A 20,358-nucleotide genomic window follows, 5' to 3' on the forward strand; every position below is an offset into this window, starting at 1 on the left:
TCTATTTAGAACTTCCTGCCTCACGGAAACTGCATCCTTACTCACCAGGAGCAGGGCTAGTGGTTATTTTCAGGAGCTTTTGAAGACTCAGAAAAGCTACCTTCTTTGCCTTATCGGAGTGATGCAGGCTCCATTTTCAGTTTTGTGTGTCTGTATTGTAGTAGGCACTCAAGACGGAGAAGGCGATGGCACCCCACTCCAGTACTCTTGCTGGAAAATCCCATGGACGGAGGAGCCTGGTGGGCTGCAGTCCATGGGGTCGCTGAGTCGGACACGACTGAGCAACTTCACTTTCACTTTTCACTTTCATGCACTGGAGAAGGAAATGGCAACCCACTCCAGTGTTCTTGCCTAGAGAATCCCAGGGACGGAGGAGCCTGGTGGGCTGCCGTCTATGGGGTCGCACAGAGTCGGACACGACTGAAGCGACTCAGCAGCAGCAGCAGGCACTCAATAATGTCTCATGCATTTCAACTTTAACAGAAGTACGCATACTCTGTCTTGTTTCAAAACATTGTTTTAAGTGACTTAGATTACATGTTTATAAACCCCTTTATATGCTTGGAAAGCAAATGTCTGTGTGTTTGTGGGTTAGGCTTTCACTACCAACTGATCTGTCACGTTTCTGCAAAACAATTTATATGTAAATACGTCTGCTCCCTGTAGCACCCTCTGACTGGCATGAGATTTTGAGGAATGGTGATCTATCTAACCCCTTCCTTTTTGAAATAACTTTTTAGATATTATAAAAATTATGGTCATTCATATATTTTTGTGTTTCTTTTTAAAGTGATAGTTTCATTAAAATAATACATATTCACTTGGAAAATTGAAGGCTCAAGAGAAGTAAAAAAGAGACTTTAAAATCAATTCGTGATGCTACAATTGAAAGACAACCAAAGCTTTTCTTTCATATTTTTATTTAGTGCACAGTGTTTTTAAACATAAATACTGTGATTATTCTGTTTATGCAATTTTATATTATTCCGTTTTTACCTAAACATGGTTTTTACACTTCAAATGTAATATAGATCACAAATTAAATAATGTCTTCATGTAAAGAAACATCATCATTTTTTAAAAAGTAGATACATCTTAAGAAAGTGGGAAGTGTTTTAAAGAATACTTTTTAGCCTACAGATACTATATGCATATGAAAAGTTGTAAATAAAGCTTGTCTTTTTAATAGCAGATTTCCTGGGAGGTAGGACTTATGTTTAATGAAATTATGTTTTCTAAGTTATAGAATTCAGAATTATTTTTATAGTAAGCATTTATTATTTTATAATAAAAAATTTGAAATGATTGATTTTGATAAGTTAAAAGTGATAAAATGATGGCTTTGAAAGTTTAATATCTGCCTTCCTAGTGTGGCATTTCTTTCCTTCTTTCCTTTAATTTTTAAAATAGTGATTATGTGAATTGGATAACAGTTTCAGAATATTGAATAGAAATTAGTTTTCTGCTGTTTAATTTATGTCTGAGACTTCATCTGTGCATATAGGGATGTGCCTGATTTTGTATTCAAGGGAAAATGTTGGTGTGATTTGAGCACTGTTAATGAAATCAAATCACAAGTTCAAACCTTGAACATAAATTTAAGGTCCTTTTCTGAAACTCATAACTTTCCATGACTACAAGATTACTTGTGGCCTTTCTTCTTCATGGGATTTCCTGGTCATGGGTAGGAAATCATACACAAAGATCATCAGAACTGGAAAGAAAAAAACACTTCTGGAAGATGAGCTGTACTGACTAGGCTTTTCATAGGGATATAGCACAGGGGAGATGCAGTAAGTCATAAGCCAAAGCAGAGGGGTGTGTTATGGCTTTTCATTCTACTTAGGGAATTCAGCCACTTCGCAATTTAGTGCTGCTACCTGGAGATGTTAATTTGATGTGTATTTCTGCAACCTTTATTCTGCAGGGTGAAGAATTAATTCACTTAGAGGGAAAATGCTGTCCTGAATGCATTTCAAGGAATGGTTATTGTGTTTACGAAGAAAATGCAGAATTTGTGAGTATCGGGCTAATAACTGAAGACTAATAAAAATGAATCTTTGGAAATTAGTTTAATAAGGGGGCATTACCTTCTCATTTCTTTTACCCATTCACTTGTTTAACAAACATGATTGCACAATTGTGCGAGGTACTGGAGATACAGAAGCCCACACCGCAGACAGAGGCCCTGCTCTCAGGAGCTTTTGTTTCCCGGTGGGCATGTAGACAACAAACACACGTGCTGGGTGGTGACGGGCACCACTTTGAAAATAAAACAGCTGGGGAGTAACTGAGGGGAGAGAGGCGTCTTTTACATCAGATGATGGGGGCAGGCCTCTCATGAAGAGAAATTTGAGCAAAACCTGAAAGAAGATGCTGAGGGAGTGAGCCAGGGATATGTTGGAGGGGGTTACTTACCGGGCAGAGGAATCAGCAAAGGAAAAAACAGTGAAGCAGAAGTGTGCTTGGCAGGTCCAGGAAACAGCTAGAAAGTGAGTTTGGCTGGAACCAAGGGAATGAGGGGGAAAGGCTCTGAGATGAGGTGCAGGAGGTAGCCTGGACCCCAGTTTCACCCGGAACCAGATGGGAGCTGCTGGACAGTCCTGAAAAGAGCAGGGCTGTGAGGGGCTTACTTGTGAGAGAGTCACATTGGCCACCATATGGGCAAGTGACAAAGGAGGTGAGACGGATACTAGGTGGTTCGGTTAGAAGGTCTTGCAGTAGTCTGGAGGACAGTGGTGGTGGTTTGGTCTAGGGAGGCAGTGATATAAAGCGATCAGGCTCTAGGTTTATCCTGCAGGTAGAGCTGAAAGGATTTTGATGTGTTGGATGTAGAGCAAAACTATTAGTTAAGGTTTTATTTATCCCTAAGTCTGTACTTGTTTTTTCTTCTATACCCCAGGGAAACATATTTATCTTAATCTCTTCAAATTTGCTCTATCTTTATAGCTCTTACTTTCCATGTGGGGTTCTTGGAATGTTGATAAATTCAATGTGTTCTTAAAAACACATCTGTTAATCACAGATACAACTGCTTCACTGACCAATCAAAGTGGGATTATCAGTATTAGGATTAGGTGCTCTGACTGGTGAACTGATTCCCACACCCTTTTCTCTTATGATCTGGGTAAATTGCACCTGTCAACTTGCCAATGTTTTGTATAAGCTGGGGATGCTGTGTGTGCAGGGTTAAAACACGTGAGCTCTAAATTCAAAACCCCATTTTGCCACATACTGACAGTGAGCTTGGGCAAGTTACTTAATCCTCAGCTATGGAGATAAAAATAGTACTTATCTCATGGGTCTATTGAGATGATACATATAAAGTCAGAACAATACCTGGCATATAAAGAAGCTTAAGATTATTATTATTATCATCATGCTGTTGGTATTGTTTGCTTCATATTGATACTTCATAATTTAGTTACTTTGTTTCCTAAGAATTTAGGAGATTAAAGATTCCCTATAAATATTGAAGTTGTGTTTTCTCTCTATATCACAGTCTTAATTTTCCTGTCCATTTTTGGAGGTAAATAAAACCCAGTAGAATTCAATAAAAGCAAGTTGTTTTAAATAAGCACCAATTCCCATGATGCTGCAGTACCATAGAAGTTTCAAGAATGTGCTCTTACAAGCTTCGGTCTCTTGCCTGCAAAGTCCTTCATTTTGAGGGGAATTGAAGCCAAATACTCCAGCACAAAGTGAGAATAAGAATTCAAAAATATTTCCTAGGCATATTGTCTTCACCTCATATTGGTATGCTTTTCTTGTTTTTGATATATATTTTATTTATGTTCATAAACAGTGACTGAAGTTGCTTGTTACTTAGGGAAAAATGGATATTTCCTATTGAAAAAAAATGACTAGATCAGCCAATGGTGTTTTTAGTAGTATAAAAATAAATATATTTCTGTTTTGCTTTGTTCCTAGATGTCCTCAAATGCAAGTAAAGTTAAACGTATTCCAGTAAGTATAAAGTTTTAGCTTGTAGATAAATATGTACAAAATTATTTTAAGCAATGATCTACATAAACTGTCCTGGGAAACCTTAATGCTCAGTATTTTTGTAGTCATATTTGATGGCACTATGGTCTGGGATTAAGAATTGTAAGGATAACAAAGACTGATTCGTTGAACTTTTGCTAAATACCGTCACATTAATTGTTCAGAATGCTTAACATCAACTGACTTAGTAAACATTTTATCAAAACTTTATTTTAAAGTATGCCCTTTTATTCTCTTTAACAATACCTCCTTCATGTCCCCAAACATTCTGGTAGGAATGTTTGTCTCTTTTCTATCTCCAGGGTGAATAGCACAGTGAGCAGAAAGGAATTGCTCTTTATAATTCACTTTGGACGCTCTGTCAAAGCACTAATGTTTATTATCATCATTTGCTTGGCTGAAAAGAATGTTTAGTGTGAGAGCCCATGGCACATCCATAGCCCACTAAATGTGGGTATGCGAGAGCTGTCGCTGTAAGAATACATGACCTACTGTTGCTCTTACTATAGCAACAATGAGGAAATTCAGCATTTTAATCTGCTTCCTACTGTTGTTATAAAGATTGTATTTAATGCACCTGCTAATCACCAGGTACACAGTAATCCCTTCTGGTGTTTCTGTTTTGTTTTGTTTTTGCTGAGATAGGTTGAGAAACAAGTGTTATATCCTTCTTGCATATTCTGGAAGCCCCAGAATGCTTTCACACTTTATCTTTCTGCCTCGGTTCTACTCTAAAATGAATCAATTATGAACAAAGAAGGGGAGACGCTATCCTTTTAAATTTATAACTCTTGTTGTTGTTCGGTCACTAAGTCATGTCCGACTCTTTGCAACCCCAGAGGACTGTAGCTCCTCTGGTTTCCATTGTCTCCCAGGGTTTGCTCAAATTCATGTTAACTGAGTCAGTGATGCTATCTATCTCATCCTCTGCTATCCCCTTCTCCTTTTGCCTTCAATCTCTCCCAGCATCAAGGTCTTTTCCAATAAGTTGGCTCTTCCCATCAGATGGCCAAAGGATTGGAGCTTCATCTTCAGCATCAGTCCTTGCAATGAATATTCAGGGTTGATTTCCTTTAGGACTGACTGGCTTGAACTTTTCTACTGATGTCCTATTTCAATTAGGTTTGGCATTGTACTTATCAGGAGCCTTCACTTTGACCCTTATGGAAATCATGCGTTCTCCACCAGCCACCTGGCTTCTGAATCTCTGCACTCTGATAACAACGTCCTTCTTTGCTGTTTCCTGCAGGAAGGAGAGAAGTGGGAGGATGGCCCTTGCAAGGTGTGTGAGTGCCGGGGGGCTCAGATAACTTGCTACGAGCCCTCTTGTCCTCCATGCCCGGTGGCCACACTAGCCCAGGCGGTAAAGGGACAGTGCTGTCCCGATTGCACATCAGGTGGGTCCGTGACCAATTTATGTCTGCTAAGCTGTCCTTAATGCCACACAGTTCAGAGAGATCTCCTCTCCTCCTGCCCCTTGCTTATTTTTCTCTACTCATTCACTTGGTTTGTTTGTTTCTTAATTTTTTCTAACAAATGATGCTAATTAATCTTGGCCCATGCATTTGCCAAACTCAGCTGATTATGAGTATGTGACCTCGCAGAAGTCATTGGTCCTCTCTGACTCTTCATGTTCTTGTTGATAAAACGGCCTTATCTTCCTTGCAAAATTATTGTGAAAATCAAATACAATAATGTTCAAAAACCTGTAAAGGCAAATATGGTTACTAGGACTGCTTCGTTGTCAAAGATCAAAGAAAAATTGTTGCAAGTTTGTTATGGATGTTCATTTCTTTAAGATGAACTATTAAACAGATGGTTCCTTTTGGAGTTCTCAAACGGGTTTTTGAAGTTGAAGGACCCATTAATTTCTTCCAAAAGAAAATTTTATCTACTTGTTCTGCAACTCTGCCTTCAAATCACCTGGGGTTGAATTAGTTCCAGTTAATAATTGTTGGCAAGCCCTGGAGCTGCTCTAGCTGAGCAGTAATTTGCCTGAGAGCTCAGTCTGCCTTGGAGAAGTGGCATTTTCTTGCACTCATATCTCATAATTAATTGTTTTCATCTGTGAGTTGCAGTTTTTCATATTGGCGGTTGCATTTGTGGCACCCAACATATTTTGCCTGATCGGTGTTTCCATGAAGAGTGTATCATGGGAAAACCATGGCAATGTCAGGGTTTCGTTACTTTACCCTCACCAAAGTGACTCTTTGGGCTTTCTAAAACAAATATGTAGCGTATTATAATTTCCCAAACCTTGAAAATCAGGTCCTTGACAACGGTGAAACCTAAAAGTAGCCCTGTGCTGACAATTTACCACCAAGTTCAGTGATGATCCCAGTGATTGGTAATGAGGTTTGAAATCTTGGAGAAAAAGAAGAAAAAAATGACGTATTTTTTTAAGAATATAATAACTGTTTTTCAGCAGTGTAGGTTTTATGTTTTAACCTTTATGCACATCAAAGGTTAGGAAAAACTTCTAGGAAATTATAAATCATTGAATCTGCTTAAATCATCTATCATGGAACTAGTCATTCCTGTTTCTAGAGGTATTCTAGGAGGAGACAGAAGCATGAAAAGGCCTAGTTTGGTAATGTTTTTAATGTTTTTACTTTGGGGACACAGTGATTGTATTTCAAACAAGGAGCAATTCATTGAAATCAATTTTGCTATTTGGAGTCCTTTTTCATTCCCAGAGTTTTCTCCATATTTTTTACAGATCCTCTATAACCCTTTTCATGCATAAAACCTATACTGTTGAAAAACAGTTATTTTCTTTAAAAAAAAATACAGCCACTTTTTTCTTCTTTTTCTCCAAGATTTCAAACCTCATTACCAGTCATTGGGATCATCACTGAACTTGGTGGTAAATTGTCTGCAAAGGGCTAGTTTGGTATTGTTTTTAATGTCTTCACTTTGGACACAGTGTTTTTCAGACAAGGAGCAATTCCTTGAAATCTTACATTGAAATCAGTTTTGCTATTTGGAGTCCTTTCTCATACACACTCAGAGTTTTCTCCATATGCTATACAGATCCATATACCCCATAAATCCCTTGTTAGAAGGAGGTAAGAGAAATTATATGGTCTTTACTGAGTTCTCTTCTTTGTCCTTGATCATAGTTCGTTGCCACCCAGACTGCTTGACCTGCTCTCAGTCTCTAGACCACTGTGACCTCTGCCAGGATCCCACCAAGTTGCTGAGGAATGGACAATGTGTGCACAGCTGTGGTCTGGGGTTTTACCAAGCTGGTGCTCTCTGTTTAGGTATGGCTCCAGGCAGACTACCCAGGGAGGGACTGAGGCTCACTGGTATCCTGGATGGGATCATGGTGCAGGAAATGCACAACTTCCAAAAGCCATGAGAAGAGGGTGATGTCATCCGTAGGCTCCTTGACCTCTCTACACCCATCTCACATTTGATGGGTGTTTCCACGCTTACCAGGAGGTATTAAGAGATGATGGGGCAGTCAGATGTTTACTAGGTATCATGGCTGGATTTCTCACTTTCAAGGATAGTCATCAGTTTATCCAAGATAGAACTTCAGAGGTAACATGACCTTCAAGAACACTTACTAGAACTTTATTGTTTTGCTAATGGGGAATCTGTGGACCAGAGAATGAGCTGGCTTGCTTAATATCACACAGATAATTGGTAACAGACCTTACCTCTTGTGGGTTACCAGAGGATCCAGAGGGGGTTCATGTGCGTTTCAGAATTCTTACAGTACGTGTGGGGCTTCCGAGTGGCACTATTGATAGAGAACCCATCTGCAGGAGATGTGAGAGATGCAGGCTCGATCCCTGGTTCAGAAGGATCTCCTGGAGAAAGAAATAGCTACCCACTTCAATATCCTTGCCTGGAGAATCCATGGATAGAGGAGCCTGGCGGGCTACAGTCCATAGGGTCACACAGAATCAGGCATGACTGAATCACATAATACATATGAAAGGGCGCTTTTACTGGGAGAATTTGGCTTGGTTGAGGCCAAATCATAGTTACTTTTTCTCCTATCTCTAACTCAGGGCGTTAATTATCCATTTTAGAATGTGTAGGTTTACACCCTGGCTGTGAGTATAACCTCTCTGCACCTCAGCATTCTTACCTGTAAAGTGGGGTGATTCCAGTATCTTCCTTAGGAGGCATTGTGAGGATTACATGTGTGAGTACACATCAAGTGCCTGGAATAGTGTCTAGGATGTTGTTAGATCTCGATAAAAGTCAACTGCTTTTATTATTTTTGTAGTTATTCACTTCTGCTTACTCTCTCTCCTGATTCATAATCTTCAACTTTCTTGGAAGTTATTTATATCTCTGAATAAGGGGTATTCTTGTAAATGATTGAGTGAGAAAGCTACTGGGGGCATATGGATAAGAAAAGAGCAAGACCCTTGAGCCTAACTGCCTGGCTTCCAATGCCAGCTTCATGTGACCTTGATCTCGAGCAGGTTATTTTACCTCCATGAGCTTGCTCGTCATTTGTAACATTGGGACTGATACTCTATCTCACAGCCTTGTTGTGAAGATTAAATGCGTTTATATACGTAAAGCACTTCACGCATTGCCTGGCATGAAATATATGCTGTGTAAATGAAGGCAGGTAGAGTTGTTTTCCTGCCTTCCTGATTCTCTGTGTCTCCAGAATTGGGCTGTGTCGGGACTGGCACCAGGGCAGCGCACTTGAACTAATGAGAGGTTCCCTTTCTCTTTCTCCCACCCTTGTCGAGCCAGCCTGCCAGCCACAGTGCTCCACCTGCACCAGTGGGCTCGAGTGCTCGTCCTGCCAGCCTCCCCTGCTGATGCAGCAGGGCCAGTGTGTGTCTACCTGTGGGATCGGCTTCTACCAAGACCGCCACTCCTGTGCAGGTAAGCCCTGACCCGCCATGGTCAGGCAGGCCACCGAGAAAGCCACCCCCTGCCCCCAAACTACCTGGGGCCACCAGAGCTATAAGCAGCTTTTCAAGTAGGAGAAGAAATTCTGAATGTGATTCCTGATGGCATGAGAACAGTAGACGAGAGACCTGACAAACAGTGTTTTTATAATTTTATTAGTGCTTTAGTGATGTACATTGTGATATGATTTCTAGAAGTCCTTTTGTGCATATCTGGGGGCCCTGGGACAATATCTGACGAGCATTATACTTTGACTCGGGCTTCCCAGTGGCTCAGATGGTAAAGAATCTGCCTGCAATGCAGGAGACCTGGGTCTGATAGCTGGGTCAGGAAGATCCCCTGGAAAAGGGAATGGCTACCCACTCCAGTATTCTTGGCTGGGAAATCCAATGGACAGAGGAGCCTGGTGGGGTACAGTCCTTGGGGTTGCAAAGAGTCGGACACAACTTAGCAACTCAACAATGACAAACAAAATACTTTGGCTCAGATTGTCATTTTAAAGGTGGGGCTGGTGCACTGGGATGACCCAGAGGGATGGTATGGGGAGGGAGGAGGGAGGAGGGTTCAGGATGGGGAACACATGTATACCTGTGGCAGATTCATTTTGATATATGGCAAAACCAATACAATATTGTAAAGTTAAATAAAATAAAATTAAAAAACAAAAGTTGTTAAGTCAGATTCCTTCATGGTATAAGAACACAGGACTTAAATGAAGAGGAACTATATTTATATATTTTTAAGCTTTACTTTCACTTAGGGAGAAACAGAAACAAGAAACTTGGACAAATAAAAGTAGGCTTTTAAGTGTGCTCCTACTTTAGTATCTGCCTACTTAGCATATGTATTAGTATTTATTACTTTAGTAGCCTTATTTGCCTATTTTTTGGTTTTTAAAATTTTATTTATTTCTTTTGTGGCTGTTTAGTCTTCATTGCTGCTCATGGGCTTTCTCTAGTTGCTATGAGCGGGGCCGCTCTTTAGTTGCCATGTGCCAGCTGGGCTTCTCATTGGAGTGACTTCTCTTGTTGCGGAGCCTGCACCCTAAAGGACTTGGTCTTCATTAGTTCTGGCGCATGGGTTTAGTTGCCCTGTGGCATGTGACATCTTCCTGGACCAGGGATTGAACCCATGTCTCTTGCATTGGCAGGTGGATTCTTAACCACTGGACCACCAGAGGAGTCCTTGTTTATATTTTTAACTCTATATTTTTTTATTACAATCTAGTTGAAATTCTAGTATCTTAACCATCTCTGGAGGTGGGAATAGTCATAATATGATTTAATTTATTTTTTATACATGACTATTTTTTCAATAGTGATTATAATCATGGTTATAAGTAAAAGAGTAAATGTATAAAGAATTTTTTTAAATGCAGAAAGAGAGGGAGGTGTGATGGTGAGAACAAAGAAAAGGACAGAATCCTAAGTTTGTCTTTTGAAAGAGAGAGAGTCAGGTGTGCCCAGAACCTAAGGCAGGGTGTGCAGTGGCAGGAAAACCTGAGGAGGCAGATGGACCAGAGGGTGGGTCTTGGGTGTCATCCCAGAGAACTGTTATAGCTGCATTCTGCAGCTGAGCCAAAGGGCAGGGATGTTACAGGAATCAGGAGATAGGCCAGTCTGAGGATCAGCTAGTAGGCTCCTTTCTTTCATGTCCTTGGTTAGATTTTCAGAAAAGTCTGAGGGAAAATGGTAAAACAGAACCAGTGCTATCTAGGCTATCTAAGTAATAAAAGCAATTTACATGTCCACTTATGGATAAGCAGATAAACAAAATATAGCCTGTTTATGCAGTGGAATATTATTCAGCCTTAAAAAAGAAGAAAATCTTCCATATTAGACAGTATGGTTGAATTGGGGACATTGTACTAAATGAAATAAGCCAGTCACAGAAGGATGGATGCTCTATAATACCCCTTATTTGAGGTATATTGGTTTTCCTGATGACTCAGTGGTAAGTAAAGAACCCGCCTGCCACTGCAGGAGATCCAGGTTCCATCCCTGGGTCAGGATGATCCTCTGGAGAAGGAAATGGCAACCCACTGAAGTATTCCTGCCTGGGAAATCCCCATGGACAGAAGAGCCTGGTGGGCTACAGTCCATGGGGTCAAAAAAGAGTCGGACATGATTTTGGTGACTAAACAACGATGACATAGTGAAGTATCTAACATAACAAAACTGACAGAAGCAGAGAGTAGAAGGGTGATTGCCATGAGCAAAAAAAAAAAAAAAAAAAAAGATTCCTGCAGTTCAGCAAGTCTAAAATTTTGGTTGTGCAAGATGAATAAATTCTAGTGATCTGCTGGGAAAAAAAGAGAGTCAGCGCATGGTATTCTTTAGGTGTGCAGGCTGAATGAGCTCCAAGGCCAGGTGAAAGTCCCTCATGGAGGAGACTGCTGGCCGTCTCCACTCCTGGTCATGGTTATGGGCAGAATCCACAGGACTGTGGAAACCACCTTGAAAGGAAACTCTGGTACTGTGTGTGCCATGTGGATGTGGGGATAGTGGGCCTGGAGCCAGTCATATTCCAGAAAGGGAAGCATCCTGGCTTCTGAGTCTGACATGGGGGCTTTTTGAGATGTGGAAGAATTCTTTATTTCTGTATCCCCAACATCAAGGGCTGCACGAAGGGTTCAGATTTGTTTGACATTTGTTGAAAAAGTGTTTGAGTGATGAAGGAATGTCCTACCCCTTGGTGGCCCTTGAAGGACCAGCTTTTTGACAGCAGTGTCAGCCACAAAAGAGAAAAGAACTCTTAATGTTTATTGCAATCCCGGTCTATTTACTGGTTATTTTAGAAAAGGTTTAAAGTGGGTGCATATGAACGCTTTTTTAAGTGTCTAATGGTTCGGCAATTTAGGTAAACTGCTGAAATTTCAATTTGATGAAATTATTGAATGTATTCTTTATTCCTTTCTTCTATCCCATCAAAGAGACCTCCTGCTAGCACTCTTGCAACAGATTTGCCTTTGAAAGGGAAGTAATTCCCCCTAGATTTTATTTTCCCCCCATACCTCCTCCACCCTGGCCAAATGTCCCACATACATGTTTACGTTTTTCTTTTTTTGGCTACTTTCATTCCTCCCAAGCCCAGTGTTTTAATTGGTGTTGTTAATGCGGTTTCAGGGCACTTTGAAATGGGTAATGTTTCATTTGATTACTGGTTTACGTAGCTGGCTGCTTCCACATTCCATCCACATGCCCATACACAAATGCCTTAGTAGAAAGTTGCTGGGAAAATTTGTTCATGCTCCCTCCAGGGAATTAAACCAATTTGCTTTAGTTCAGCCTGGTTGCATTTTTATGCATAAAATGAGAAGAAAAAAGAAAGCAAGAGGAGAGAGAGAAGAAAGAGAACGATCTTAAAAAATTAAGGCTAAACTTGTGATCAATTTCCATATACTCGTTTGATGGTAAGATTGCCCAAATAATCTTTCCAAATAAACTTTCTCATTATCAGAATTTTTTTTTGTTGCAATATTTGTGCTTTGCACCATTTTGGGTGTTTTTTCACCACCGACCTTAGAAGTTGATCAACCAGTGCTCATTCAGAAAGTGCTAAACTTTTCAAAATGAAGCCTGCCATTTTATGGTTTTTCTGGATTGAATCCTTGTGCCAGAATCATTTATGTTCTGGCTGGCATTAATTGCCACTTTATTGACCCATCAAAAGCAAAAGGAAGTGAACACGTGCTGAGGGAACTCATTACCAGAAATTAGCTGATTAATATTCATGCTCACCATGTGGAATATGAGACAGAATGAGAAATTCGAGGCAGAACCAAGAGGCACATAGACCCATGACTCTTCAAGAAAAGAGTCGAGAAAGTAAACCAGAGGGAGGTAAAAGAAGGGCCTGAGTCCTACCTGAGAACCACATCCTTAGGGGCCTTTATCATTGTTTCTTTTCCTTTGAGTTTTGTGATATAGACACACATATACGCATATGCCTACAAACATGTACATGTGTACATATATTCACATTATTGTTATAATCTTGTGCTTGATTAAACTGAATAACATAATTATAAATCACATATTGTGTCCCCCACCAGTCAGTGCTTCAACTTGAGAGTTTAATGCTTTGGTCACTTTACCTGAAGGCTCAACACCACCCAGGCTTTATATCCATCTAAATTGGAGAGAGACAATCTGGAAGTTGTCTCTGTCCCACAGCAGAGAGGGCCAAGGAGTAATCACCCTCCTGATGCCCAGAACTCACCCTTTAGCTGTGGCACTCAGGCATCTGCCTTAACCCCTAAACTTCTTTTGGTGCCAGCTAGATCTGGTCCAACATTCCTTTTTGACCCCGTGGACATCAGGTCCTAGTATTGAGTTTCTACTGTGGTTCCTGCTGCTTGTCCTGTTGTGACCCATTTCCAGGAACTAACAGCCCATCTCTTAACCCTGACCACATGGTCAAGCTTGACCCCTGTATGGATGTTGTTTGCCCTCCCTCTATGCCACGTGGCCTTGTACCCTTCCACCATGGCTGTTAGGTATTGCTTGTCCTAGACTTATTGTCTTCTTTCTACCAGAGTGGTAGTTTCATTACCTCTTCTTAAAAACCTTGGTATTAAATCTAAATCTGGATCCAGACTGAGCTCGCCTGTCCTGAGAACATTCTTTCTTGTCTGTCTCACCCCTCTTTTCAATCAACTTCTGTCTCACTCTGGTAGGACTGTTAAACTGTGCAGATACATCATAGATATAAGAGCCCACAAGAAGTTAGAACAACTACATTAACACACACCATAGAAGATTAGTTTGAAATGAATAGCTCAAGACTGTTGACTCTGAGTACAGAAAGAGTAGAATTTAGCCCATTTTTTAATATGTATCACAAGGTTGGAGGATGGAGCTGTATGTGCCCCTGGCAGGTGCTGCCTTCACTCTGCAGACCCAGAGATGGGAGGGAGGGTGACACCTTGCTCAAGTGGAGACAAACCACCAGGATTCCGATCTGGGCTCTGCTGCTTCAAACAGCCTGTTCTGTAACTCTGTGTTTCAATTGCTTGTGGCTAAAGCGGAGGCAGTAATGTCTACCACACAGCATTGTTGTGTGGATTAAATGAGTGAATTCACATGTGTCGATTAGGATGACACCTGGCACCTGGAAACCCTCCATGTACATTTGGAGACTTGGATTTCTGCTTCCCATTGTCCATCTTTCCCATTCCTTGTCCCCAACTCCATTTATCCTCTGTTGACCACTGCTCAAGATCTAGAGAATATGAAGATAAATAAGGCTCCATGTTTGTGTATAGTGAGCTGGCAATCAAGGCAGGGTTAGCTGCTGCTTTCCAGAGATGTGAAAAAATAAAAACACTAACACGGAAACCTATGTAACTCGTTCTATATAGGATTGCTGTGTGGTCTTAAGATTTTGAAACTTAAAGAATCAAACAATTGAACAGATTTTAGGTTTGTGTGAGGGCATCATTTTGAATCTCAATGCTACCACTTTTTACTGTATGTTTGGGCAAGTCATTTAACCACCTTGAGTCTCATCTCTTCTCAGCTATAAAATGGGGTTAATATTATTTACTTTAAAAAATATTATTTACTTTAAGCCATTAATATGAAGGTTAGAAAAGATGTCTGAAAATGTAAATATATTATGACTGACACATGGTCTGTGGCCAGTGCATGCTTGCTAAGTCACTTCAGTCATGTCCAACTCTTTGCAACCCTATGGATTATAGCGGTCCAGGCTCCTCTATGCATGGGATATTCCAGTCAAGAATACTCGAGTGTGTTGCTATGCCCTCCTCCAGGGGGTCTTCCCCACCCAGGATTGAAACCCACATCTCCTATCTCTCCTGCATTGGCAGGCAGGTTAGCGCCACCTGAGAAACCCCACATGAACAATAAAAGGCAACTATTGTCCTTATCAAATATATTCTTTTGTTTTTCAATTTATGCAGATGCAAATCAAATAGCTTGCATTAGGAGACAAAGGATTTTGTGCCATTTCTGTCTGATTTTAAATAACTTTTGTATATTATGGAGAAGTAAATATAATACAGGGAACAGTTTATTGTATTCATCACAACAAATTAAAATCATTTTCTTTAAATGCTTCAATCAAATGATGAGAATCTAGAATGACTTGTTTCTTCACCAGTATTATGCTACATTTAGAGGGAAAGCTTATGAAAAGAAAACCTGTAAAATTTACTTACAGGATGCTGACTTAGCTGAGATTTAGAAGTTGTAGTTTGAATGGAAGAACGTCTAAAGTTAATTATTTGTTGGAATTTGTGGACACGTAGCACTGACCCTGGAAAAGGCAATGGCATCCCACTCCAGTACTCTCGCCTGGAAAATCCCATGGACGGAGGAGCCTGGAAGGCTGCAGTCCATGGAGTCGCTGAGGGTCGGACACGACTGAGCGACTTCACTTTCACTTTTCACTTTCATGCATTGGAGAAGGAAATGGCAACCCACTCCAGTGTTCTTGTCTGGAGAATCCCAGGGAGGGGGAGCCTGGTGGGCTGCCGTCTATGGGGTTGCTTAGAGTTGGACACGACTGAAGCGACTTAGCAGCAGCAGCAGCGCTGACCTCTGAGAACCAGGTGCAAAGCAGTACTTGCTGGGTCTTGGCATTATATTCTCTACGTGGCTGAGCCTAGCCTGCCATACTCAGGATGGACCTCTTGGCAAAGGCATGTATGAAACTGCTGTCCTGAAATCCTCTAGAACGTGGGTTCCTTCCTGTTCTGTTGGTGTAGCCATTGTGAAGCTGATATCCTCCATGGTCCCTCCACACCTTCCAGAGTTGGAGGGTCAGTCCCCATTTTTCACTCCTAGATCACTCATTCAGTCTGGGGCTCAGCACATCCTGCCACTGTGTCTTCACTCACTTTGTTCTGCTTTTTACATCGTGCATACTAAGTCGCTTCAGTCGTGGCTGACTCTTTGTGACTCTATGGACAGTAGCCCACCAGGCTCCTTTGTTTGTGGAATTCTCCAGGCAAGAATACTGGAGTGGGTTGCCATGCCCTCCTCCAGGGGATCTTCCCGACCCAGGGATCGAACCTGTGTTTCTTACTTTTCCTGCATTGGCAGGTGGGTTCTTTACCTCTAGCACTACCTGGGAACATCATATGCATGTTCAAACATCTGGTATTCTACAGCAATTATGATTTCTCGCTTAGCTGCTGAATATCTTGTAAGGATATATATATATACTGCTTCAAGTGATAGTCCCGTCTCCTCCACTCTGTTTATGCAACAAGTATTTGCTTAGGCTCTTCCATGTCCCAGGCACTAGGAGACTGCAGTGAAGTGACAAAAAGCCACCCTATAGTTCAGGATTAGGTTCTCAACTGGAGAACAGTGTCATTAAATAAGTAAATACATTGCTTCAAATAGTTACCACTATATAAATCCATTGCTTTCAGTGCTATACAGTTTAAAAGTCTATTGTAGAAAGTGAGTGATTATTGAGGCAAGGGCAGATCTTATCCTTCTGAATTCCCCACAATGCTAGGTACATATAAGACACTTTGCAACAATTTTTGATTGAAAAAAAAATTTTTTTAAACCACTGCACAGAAGAGAAAATAGAAGAGTGTACAGGCATGCCTAGACTCTGGCTTCCTGGTAACCTGACTTCCATTTAGCTTCTATTATTTACTCCCTGTCAGCAGTTTCTAACTAGGCATGGCCTCAGGAAAATTACAGAATCTTATTTTTTCCCCACCCCTCTTTTTCTTGTCTTCATTTGACTCTTCTCTAAGATAACTGGGTGCCTTGTGAGTGCTGAAATGGTGATTCTTTTTGTTTAATTAATTAATTTATTTTAATTGGAGGTTAATTACTTCATAATATTGTGGTGGTTTTTGCCATACATCGACATGAATCAGCCATGGGTGTACATATGTCCCACTATCCTGAACCTCCCTCTTACCTCCCTCCCCATCACATCCCTCTGGGTTGTCCCAGAGCACCAGCTTTGAGTTCCCTGCTTCATTCATTGAATTGGCACTGGTCATCTATTTTACATATGGCTTCTTTTTTTTTTTTTTTTTCCCCAATGTCTCGTGATATTTCTTTCTTTTTTAAAATTAATTTATTTATTTTGATTGGAGGCTAATTACTTTACAATATTGTGGTGGTTTTTGCCATACATTGACATGAGTCATCCATGGGGGTACATGTGTCCCCCTGTCCCGAACCCCCCTCCCCTATCCCTCCCCATCCCATCCCTCTGGGTTGTCCCAGTGCACCGGGTTTGAGGGCCTTGTTTCATGTTTGACTGGTCATCTGTTTTACATATGGTAATATACATGTTTCAATGCTATTCTCTCAAATCATCCCACCCTCGCCTTCTCCCACAGAGTCCAAAAGTCTGTTCTTTATATCTGTGTCTCTTTTGCTGTCTTGCATATAGGGTTGTCATTACCATCTTTCTAAATTATATATATGCATTAATATACTGTATTGGACCCACTCCAGTGTTCTTGCCTGGAGAATCTCAGGGACAGGAGAGCCTGGTGGGCTGCCATCTATGGCGTCACACAGAGTCGGACATGACTGAAGTGACTTAGCATAGCATAGCATAGCATACTGTATTGGTATTTTTCTTTCTGGCCTACTTCATTCTGTATAATAGGCTCCAGTTTCATCTACCTCACTAGAACTGATTCAAATGTGTTTTTTTAGAGCTGAGTAACATTTTATTATATATATGTACCACAACTTCCTTATCCATTTTTCTGCCAATGGACATCTAGGTTGCTTATATGTCCTAGCTGTTGTAAACAGTGCTGCAGTGAACACTGGGGTACATGTGTCTCTTTCAATTCTGGTTTCCTCGGTGTGTATGCCCAGCAGTGGGATTGCTGGGTCATATGGCAGCTCTATTTTCAGTTTTTTAAGGAAAGGGTGTGTAAGAGGGTTCCCTTTTCTCCACACTCTCTCCAGCATTTATTGTTTGTAGACTTTTTGATGGCAGCCATTCTGACTGGCATGAGATGGTACCTCATTGTGGTTTTGATTTGCATTTCTCTGATAATTAGTGATGTTGAGCATTTTTTCATGTGTTTGTTAGCCATCTGTATGTCTTCTTTGGAGAAATGTCTGTTTAGTTCTTTGGCCCATTTTTTAATTGGGTCATTTATTTTTCTGGTATTGAGCTGCATGAACTGCTTGTATATTTTGGAGATTAATTCTTTGTCAGTTGCTTCGTTTGCTATTATTTTCTCCCATTCTGAAGGCTGCCTTTTCCCCTTGCTTATAGGTTCCTTCATTGTGCAAAAGCCTTTAAGTTCAACTAGGTTCTATTTGTTTATTTTTGTTTTTATTTCCATTACTCTGGGAGGTGGGTCATAGAGGATCTTGCTGTGATTCATGTCAGAGAGTGTTCTGCCTATGTTTTCCTCTAAGAGTTTTATAGCTTCTGGTCTTACATTTGGGTCTTTAATCCATGTTGAGTTTATTTTTGTGTATGGTGTTAAAAAGTGATCTAGTGTCATACTTTTACAGGTGGTTGACCAATTTTCCCAGCACCACTTGTTAAAGACATTGTCTTTTCTCCAGTGTATATTTTTGCCTTCTTTGGCAAAGATAAGGTGTCCATAGATGCGTGGATTTATCTCTGGGCTTTCTGTTTTGTTCCATTGACCTGTATTTCTGTCTTTGTGCCAGTACCATACTGTCTTGATGACTGTAGCTTTGTAGTATAGTCTGAAGTCAGGCAGATAGATTCCTCCAGTTCCATTCTTCTTTCTCTAGATTGCTTTTGCTATTCAAGGTTTTTTGTGTTTCCATACAAATTGTGAAGTTATTTACTCTAATTCTGTGAATAATACCATTGGTAGCTTGATAGGGATTGCATTTAATCTCTAGATTGCTTTGGGTAGTATACTCATTTTCACTATATTGATTCTTCCAGTCCAGGAATATGGTATATTTCTCCATCTATTTGTGTCATCTTTGATTTCTTTCTTCAGTGTTGTATAGTTTTCTACATATAAGTCTTTTGTTTCCTTAGATAAATTTATTCCTCAGTGTTTTATTGTTTTCATTGCAATGGTGAATGGGATTGTTTCCTTAATTTCTCTTTCTGTTTTCTCATTGTTAGTGTATAGGAATGCAAGGAATTTATGTGTATTAATTTTGTATCCTGCAACTTTACTGTATGCATTTATTAGCTCTAGTAATTTTCTGGTGGTGCCTTTAGGGTTTTCTATATAGAGGATCATGTCACCTGCAAACAGTGAGAGTTTTACTTCTTCTTTTCCAATATGTTTCCTTTTATTTCTTTTTCTTTTCTGATTGCTGTGGCTAGGACTTCCAAAACTATGTTGAATAGTAGTGGTGAGAGTGGGCACCCTTGTCTTGTTCCTGATTTTGGAAGTTCAGTTCAGATCAGTCACTCAGTTGTGTCTGACTCTTGAGATTTTGGAAGAAATGCTTTCAATTTTTCACCATTGAGGATAATATTTGCTGTAGGTTTGTTGTATATGGCTTTTATTATGTTGAGGTGTATTCCTTCTATGCCTGCTTTCTGGAGATTTTTTATCATAAATGAGTGTTGAATTTTGTCAAAGGCTTTCTCTGCACCTACTGAGATAATCATATGGTTTTTATCTTTTAATTTGTTAATATGGTGAATCACATTGATTGCTTTGTGAACATTGAAGAATCCTTGCATCCCTGGGATAAATCACACTTGGTCATGATGTATGATCTTTTTAATATGTTGTTGGATTCTGTTTGCTAGAATTTTATTGAGGATTTTTGCATCTATGTTCATCAGTGATACTGGCCTCTAGTTGAAACGGTAATTCTTTAAAAAAAAAAAAAAAACTTGTCCCTGGAACTTGGTTGGTATCCATGGGGTATTTTAAACCACTCAGAAGGGAGGGCAATAGGATTGTCCTTCTAGAATGTTCTTTTCCTGAGTAAGCTAAACCCAGTGAAGCAGATGACAGTGGTATTCCAAATCCCCTCCCTCTCTGTACATTCTTGTAAATGATAAATTGAGAGAGGAAGGAAAAAGCAGCTGGTGGTACTTTGCCTGGGACCTCTGCTCTATCAGGCTTCAACAGACTCTTTGGCATTTGTCTGTGCTGCTTATAGGACTTTGCTGTGCAGGCCAAAGACAGATGATGGAACAGACGTATCACATACCAGCAGAGAAAGCCCGCCGCAAGTACAAGGGAGTTTATCTTCCAGACAGATCCCATTCTTCCTGACACATCTGAACCCTCAAATATTTCAGCTATGGATTACAAAGTAGTGACAAGTCTTCTGGCTTTCCGCCCAGTTCCTAGGGTTCTCAGTTATTTCAGCTAGACTGTACGGCATATGTTTGTACATTCCTTCTCTCTCTTCCCCATCCCAGCCCACCAGCACCCTCCATGTTCCGCCCTCACCTCCCTTTTATGCCACCCACAGGTAACCCAGTGCCTCCACGCTAATCGCCACCCAGTTCTGAGCAGGGTGCACA

The 20,358-nt window shown here is 40.5% G+C and overlaps 1 protein-coding gene across 4 annotated transcripts in view; it reads left to right on the forward strand.

The window, feature by feature from the left end:
* FRAS1 (Fraser extracellular matrix complex subunit 1) overlaps positions 1-20,358 on the forward strand; it is a 535,024-nt gene that overhangs the window by 235,630 nt on the left and 279,036 nt on the right. For all 4 annotated transcript variants that reach the window (XM_027544846.1, XM_027544845.1, XM_027544843.1 and 1 more), the window contains exons 10-14: positions 1,928-2,017; positions 3,931-3,966; positions 5,255-5,402; positions 7,128-7,271; positions 8,737-8,871. In XM_027544846.1, the coding sequence (XP_027400647.1) occupies positions 1,928-2,017; positions 3,931-3,966; positions 5,255-5,402; positions 7,128-7,271; positions 8,737-8,871 (553 nt within the window). The remainder of the gene's footprint in view (positions 1-1,927; positions 2,018-3,930; positions 3,967-5,254; positions 5,403-7,127; positions 7,272-8,736; positions 8,872-20,358) is intronic.

Source organism: Bos indicus x Bos taurus, chromosome 6 (genome assembly GCF_003369695.1).
Source record: "Bos indicus x Bos taurus breed Angus x Brahman F1 hybrid chromosome 6, Bos_hybrid_MaternalHap_v2.0, whole genome shotgun sequence".
Classification (NCBI taxonomy): domain Eukaryota; kingdom Metazoa; phylum Chordata; class Mammalia; order Artiodactyla; family Bovidae; genus Bos; species Bos indicus x Bos taurus.